We start from the raw sequence: 7,240 nt of genomic DNA, 5'->3' as shown, positions 1-7,240 counted from the left end.
ATTTCAGGGCTTTCTCGATAAGTAGGAAAATTGGGCAACATTGAGCCCCTTTTCCTGCATAGCATCAGTCCTGGGAGCCAGATAGCAACTGTTCCTTTGGACCAGGCTTGCACTGTAGAGTTAGCCACAGAACTCACAGACCCACTTCACTCACGACTGGCATATGCTTGACTCCTGTGGGCATCTGTCTGCGTTTGTGATTTCTGTTTCTATCATAATGAAAAATACTTTGGCAATGTTAGCAGGCCTGATCAATTTGTATCACAGCATGTTACTCTGATTTTATGGGGTTTAGCTACTTAGATTGCTTAAAGGGGGGAAAAAGTGACTAGAGGATGTGAGTTTGATAGCTCTATGTTGACTCAGTATCATTTTGTATTTGAAATTAACTCTGTTCTGCCCTTCAGGTTTTCAGGTTACTAAACTTATTGTAGAGGAACCTGAGTTTAACTCAGTGAAGGTAAACCTGCCAATAATTCGAAATTCTGGGACACTCGGCAATGTTACTGTTCAGTGGGTTGCCACCATTAATGGACAGCTTGCTACTGGCGACCTGCGAGTTGTCTCAGGTAATGTGACCTTTGCCCCTGGGGAAACCATTCAAACCTTGTTGTTAGAGGTCCTGGCTGACGACGTTCCGGAGATTGAAGAGGTGAGAGGAATGGCTAGTATAGATGACACTGTAAATCATACCTTGTCTTATAGTGACTAGAACAGATGGCTCTTATTGTGACATTTATAGAGGATTTCAAATAAATCCTGCAAGAATGTTCAAAATATGGAAGTATGAAAGTGATCCTTACAGATAATGAAAACAAGAATATTCTAGAAATAGGTCTTAGACACACACCAGTTTATTGGTGGAAGATTTTTTTTAATACAATTACATTGTATTTTTCAAAATTTTGGTTAAATGACTAAATACATACTCATCTGTCATAATTTTTGCTACATTGTTCCATATAAACTCTTAATTTGTATCCATTCTGCCTTTTGGCTTGAAGGTGGGCCAATCTTAAGTTAGATTTTGATTTTTTACTAATTCATTCATTTATTTTTCAACAGTGTTGAGAATTTACTATGTGACAAATACCATGCTAAATATATCTGCCTGATATTTATTTTTCATGGCGACAAAACAAGATGGCAAATAAAAATAGTCTTAGTGGGAGAGTTGATTCATCACTAACATATATTGCCTGAAGATTATTTTATGAAATTCAAGTATTAATAAAGCCTAGATCTTCTAAAATTACATTTAATAGCATTTATTCTTTAACGGTATCAAATTTTCATAGAAGAGATGGCTATAAAATTTCACTTGAATGATAATTGTGTCATTATTCACTCTTAAAATATTAGATGTTAGTTTATATCTATAAGATTTTTTTCTTTTCTCTCTAAATTTAGGTGGCATTATGATATGATATATTTTGTTTTAAATCTTGTCAGAGTATTTCCATTTAAGAGAATGTTGAAAATAAAGCATAATAGATTATTCATAAAATATATATGCAATATTTTCTCTAAATAAAAATGGTATAGGACATGAAAGTAAATTATTGAATTGGCAAACATAAACAGGATCTTAAAACTGATTCACAAGATAATGTAACTGAATATTAAGGAACTCAGATAGCCTATATTTCTTATGTATAGTTATGCTCTATTATTAAAAGTTCATTATGGATTATTCTGTTACATGTTGACTTTGTAAATATAATGGGAGGAGTTCCTTTGACTCTGTTTATGTTACATTTCATTTTGTTCTTGTATGGATATATTTGATTTTTTTTTTTTCCTGCATCATTCTTATTCTAGTTTCACAACTGGGATTCTGTTAAGGAAGTTTTCACTGTATTTTTAGGTTATCCAAGTGCAACTGGCTGATGCCTCTGGTGGAGGTACTATTGGGTTAGATCGAGTGGCAAATATTTTTATTCCTGCCAATGATAATCCTTATGGTACAGTAGCCTTTGTTCAGTCGGTTTATCGTGTTCAAGAGCCTCTGGAGCGAAGTTCCTGTGCTAACATAACTGTCAGGAGAAGGTATATGAGATGGCTACTTGCATCTGCGGGGTGATGGGAAGTGTGGGGTGGTGCAAAAGGATCTCTTCCACAATGAAATAATTTAGGTTTGGTGGTTTTTATATAATTTTATATTTTATTATAACTTGTTAAACGGATTATGCCTATTAATATAAAAAGTTCATTACATTTATCATATGTGTTATTAGTGAAATGGATTATACATCATTGGGCTTTCTAACTCCAGAATTTTGTTGGTTTTATCAGTGATTTGTTTGAGTTAGACCTTAAATACAATTAGCTTCTAAATTAAAGAACATTTAGATGCTGAAGTGGTTAATTTTCAGGTTCTGTTTTTTCTGCATTTCTTTTGTGAGGCAGTGTACAGTTCATTGAACTCCTTCAGAAATAGAAAATATGGGGTCTATGGACCTTTTAGCAAGTAATTATATTTCCTCAAGGTATACTCATGCTATTATCATTGTTACTTTTTTTTCAGTGAGATCTAATAATGGAAATTAATTTTCTAATTCTGTTGGATAATTTTAAAATGGATATGATTTGCATACCTTGCAAGATGCATGGTTAAAAAAAAAGTATTGTTTGATAGAAAACTAGCAAGGTTTCCTTTCATGAGAAAACAAAACAGTGAAAGTCAAATGTAATTAAGAAACATGGTTGTGTTTGTACAAGTACGTGATACACTTTCAAAAAAAGCGAAAAGTGCAATCAGCATTTCTCTTCTCTGTGTAATCCACACATTGTTTTGAGTGCTTAACCTGTCTTTTGTCACTCCACGTTTTAGCGGAGGGCACTTTGGTCGGCTGTTGTTGTTCTACAGTACTTCCGATATTGATGTAGTGGCTCTTGCAGTTGAGGAAGGTCAAGATTTACTGTCCTACTATGAATCGCCAATTCAAGGGGTACCTGACCCGCTTTGGAGAACTTGGGTGAATGTCTCTGCAATGGGCAAACCCCAGTATACTTGTGCTACTTTGTGCCTCAAAGAACACGCGTGCTCAGCATTTTCATTTTTCAGCGCTTCTGAGGGTCCACAGTGTTTTTGGATGACATCGTGGATCAGTCCAACTGTTAACCACTCAGACTTCTGGACCTACAGGAAAAACATGACCAGGGTAGCGTCTCTTTTTAGCAGTCAGGCTGTGGTTGGTAGTGACTATGAGCCTGTGACAAGGCAATGGGCCATAATGCTGGAAGGTGATGAATTTGCAAATCTCACAGTTTCTGTTCTTCCTGATGATTTCCCAGAGATGGATGAGAGTTTCCTAATTTCTCTCCTTGAAGTTCACCTCATGAACATCACAGCCAGTGTTGAAAACCAGCCAACCATAGGACAGCCAAATACTTCTACAGTTGTCATAGCATTAAATGGTGATGCCTTTGGAGTGTTTGTGATCTACAGTATTAATCCCAATACCTCAGAAGATGGCTTATATGTCGAAGTACAGGAGCGGCCCCAAACCATAGTGGAGCTGATGATCCATAGGACAGTGGGCAGCTTAGGTCAGGTGACAGTTGAATGGCGTGTTGTTGGTGGAACTGCCACTGAAGGTTTAGATTTTATAGGTGCTGGAGACACTCTGACTTTTGCTGAAGGTGAGTCATGTTTCTAAATGGATTTTACTTCGCTCTGGTAAAGTCATCATATTCAGTTTTTATGATAATGTTCACAAGAGTTCTTATGTACTATGTATGTTCTTGCTAAAAGTATATATGTTTTGAAAAAAATATTTGTAGAAATTAGTTGGCTTGTTAATGGTTGACATGACATATATAGGCTGACATGGCCCTACATATGTGTCCTTTTAGTTTAGTAAACAAAGAAGAGTTTTAGGGGATGTGTGAATTTTATCCCTTTGTGTGTGATAGCAGTGCCTTTAAGTAAACAGAGAGGCAACTCTAAGGAAAGGTTTAATTTTATAAGGGAAATTACAAGAATGAGCCATGAGTCTACAACCGAACATGTGGCTAAGAAGTATTGGTACCTAGAAACATGAGTATTAACTGGGAATCTGTAATATGCATTAGACAAATCAGAATAACTCTTTAGTGAAAATAATTTATAAGTATACTTAATATGAACTTTGGGGACTTCATTCATATTAAATTATGTCAAGTGATAGATCAGTTTGATACTGTTCTTAGACTTGAATGGGATCACTCTTGTAAATTTTCATGAACAATATAATTATAGATAACTTGGCCAAGAAATTAGAATCAGAGTTACTGATTCTTTTTCAAAGATGGTTGAATCATCTAATATTTAAAAGTTTGGAAAGTTCATATATTTAAAATATATATGCACACACACACACATACACACACACACACACACACACACACATTTTTGCATGGGGAATGAAAATTTAATGAGGGAGATAAAGTTAGATTTTTCCGATGGCTTTAGTAACTACAAAGAAAGTTATAAAGTGATAGCAGTATATGAATTAGTATTACCTTGGATGGTAACTTTAGCATAACAAAGTTGACTATATTGTATAGCTAACCTCGATTCTTAGATAATCTTTAGTTTTTGAGGCAGTCTTGATACTCTGAATTGATGAAATGCACCAGGTCATGAGAGTGAGAACATGCTTTCATATCTCCTTTCTCCTTTTTCCTGCATTTTGTCACTCTTTCATCCTCTTTCCAGAAAGTGGGTAAGAATTAGGTGGGAGACATCATAGGCTGAAGAGCAGAAACAGTGTTATGTTTAGGGGTGTTTAGTGGTGGATGCCCTAAGTACTCTTGGGATCCTAGAGCAAATTGCAAAGTACATTGCTTGTCACTGTCACTCAGCCTTTGAATACCTCTTCTGCCTCCTTGTTTCATTGCCCTACATCCTGGAAACTGGTATTTGATGCTGCCATCTCATCTAGTTACCAAAAGACTAATCTCTTATGGCTGATTCTTTCACTCAGAATTTGTCATCTCTTTTCTGTTTCCCATTTTGACCACCATCCCCTAAGTGTTCCTTTCAGAGAGATTTTGGCTTGAAAATTATTCACAGTAATACCACAAGGAGAATGAGATTCCCCTCTCTTGGAGGGAGTTGTTTCTAAACAGAAGATGCTTTAGAAGCTCTTTCCCTCGCCAAGTCTTTGTTTTAGGCTGAAGACCAGGAATAAAACCATGATTCTTTGAAATAATTCTGCCCTTTAATTTTCCATAATTCAAGATGTCCTCCACAATCTGTCCATACTAATACATTTTTACCATGTTTTATATGTGAAAGGACATACAGATTAACATACATTTGCTTATAGTGACACTAATATTGTTCATGATAGTGAACTATTATAATTCACTTATATATTTTTTATTTACCTTTTTAAAATCAAAGTCATTTTGGGCCTTTGTGAATCCCTTATGAATGTTGGTGATTTTGTTACTTTGGTTATTATTCCATTAATTTTTTTTTTATAGGTGAAACCAAAAAGACAGCCATTTTAACCATTTTGGATGACTCTGAGCCAGAGGACGACGAAAGCATCATAGTTAGTTTGGTGTACACTGAAGGTGGAAGTAGAATTTTGCCCAGCTCCGACACTGTTAGAGTGAACATTTTGGCCAATGACCATGTGGCAGGAATCGTTAGCTTTCAGACAGCTTCCAGATCTGTCATAGGCCACGAAGGTGGGTTCCTTTCTTTGTTGAGTATATTCATTCTCTTTCCCATGGATGTCATTTTTTGTTTAGTTTTTTGAAGTTTCTGATGGTTTTTTTATCCTTTCATTATTCTGTAGGGCTATGTATGCTCATGTGCATGAAACTTATTTGGGAGAGGGCTGTATAGTGAACTGTTGAACTACATTTCGGAGCCTTGCAGATTGGCATTGTGTTCTAGCCTGCCATCCCCCACTGGTGTGATTTTAAGGAAGTTAGTCAAACCTGGGATGTTCAGCTTTCTCATCTGTTAAATGACGGGCAATATTAATTACTTCATAAGTTTCTTTGTGAGCATTTAGTGAAATAATAAATGTAAAGTGCTTAGCATAGTTCCTGGCAGTGTATATGTGCTCAGTGGTAGCTATTGATATTAAACAGTGAAACACTGGCTCCCTGTGCAAAACAAATAGTAGTTTGTAATCAGTGAGTATTTTAGCCTGGATGTTATGTTGTGATTATATATTTTGTGAACAAAGTACCAAATAAGAAAAAAATGTCTTTTTTTTTCCTTAAGAAACAATATTTTTCTCAAATTCTTACTTAGTATTTTACATTATATGTAGGGTTTTACACACACACACACACACACACACACACACACACTCACACACACAGAGAGGCTATTTGTTTAAAACATTATAGCAGTGTTTTTTGTCTTTGAATGCACCTGTTTGAGATAAAAATGGCTTTTGTAGCCTGTGTTTCTCTACATTGTATTTAAAAACAAAACAAAACTACTTCAAAAAGATAAGAAATGGAAAGGATATCGTTCATGCATTTGGACATCTATTTTACAGATGAGAAAAGTGAGATACAGAGACTAGTGAATTGACAAGGTCAATACAACTAGTTAGTTGCTGTGCTGGAAACTAAATGCCTTTTTTTTTAAATTAAAATTTATTGGGTTGACAATGGTTAGTAAAATGACATAAGTTTCAAGTGTACAATTCTGTAATACATCATCTATATATACAGTGTGTGTTCACCACCCAGAGTCTGTTCTCCTTCCATCACCATATATTTTACTAAATGCCTTCTAATGAGTATTACTTTTCACCTTTCTGAACTCCCTCCTACTTGCAAATTTAACTTATCAGTGCAAATCTCTGAACCTTTTCCCAACACTCTTTCTTTTTATTAATGCTTTAAAATCTCATGTTGTCACAGCCCCATTGAGTAAAAATGACTAACAAATTCCCATAAGTTCAATCTAAAGACAGATCATCAGCACTCAACAAATTATTTGTAACATAATGAAGCTAAAAAGTCACTGTAGGAAAAGTTAACAATGGTGACAACAACAATAGCATCTATTGTTTTCTGTGTGCCAGACATTTCACATCCATTATTTCACTTAATTTTAACAACAGTCCTAAAAGTACATATAATGGTATACACCTGGTTTCACATATGAAACTGAATTTTGGAAAGACTAACTAGCTCACTGTTATTCATGGTGGAGCTTAAACCAAGTGCTGTCTGAATCCAAAGGTCATGCTATAGGGCAGTTTGTGAGAATAGA

At 35.3% G+C, this 7,240-nt stretch overlaps 1 protein-coding gene across 1 annotated transcript in view; it reads left to right on the top strand.

The window, feature by feature from the left end:
• ADGRV1 (adhesion G protein-coupled receptor V1) overlaps window positions 1-7,240 on the top strand; it is a 548,236-nt gene that overhangs the window by 111,455 nt on the left and 429,541 nt on the right. The window contains exons 29-32 of the mRNA XM_019641108.1: window positions 408-652; window positions 1,868-2,049; window positions 2,834-3,645; window positions 5,476-5,685. Coding sequence (XP_019496653.1) covers window positions 408-652; window positions 1,868-2,049; window positions 2,834-3,645; window positions 5,476-5,685 — 1,449 coding nt within the window. The remainder of the gene's footprint in view (window positions 1-407; window positions 653-1,867; window positions 2,050-2,833; window positions 3,646-5,475; window positions 5,686-7,240) is intronic.

This window comes from Hipposideros armiger, unplaced genomic scaffold (assembly GCF_001890085.2).
Source record: "Hipposideros armiger isolate ML-2016 unplaced genomic scaffold, ASM189008v1 scaffold_57, whole genome shotgun sequence".
NCBI classification, from domain to species: domain Eukaryota; kingdom Metazoa; phylum Chordata; class Mammalia; order Chiroptera; family Hipposideridae; genus Hipposideros; species Hipposideros armiger.
This window is presented reverse-complemented; position numbering and strand designations above follow the sequence as displayed.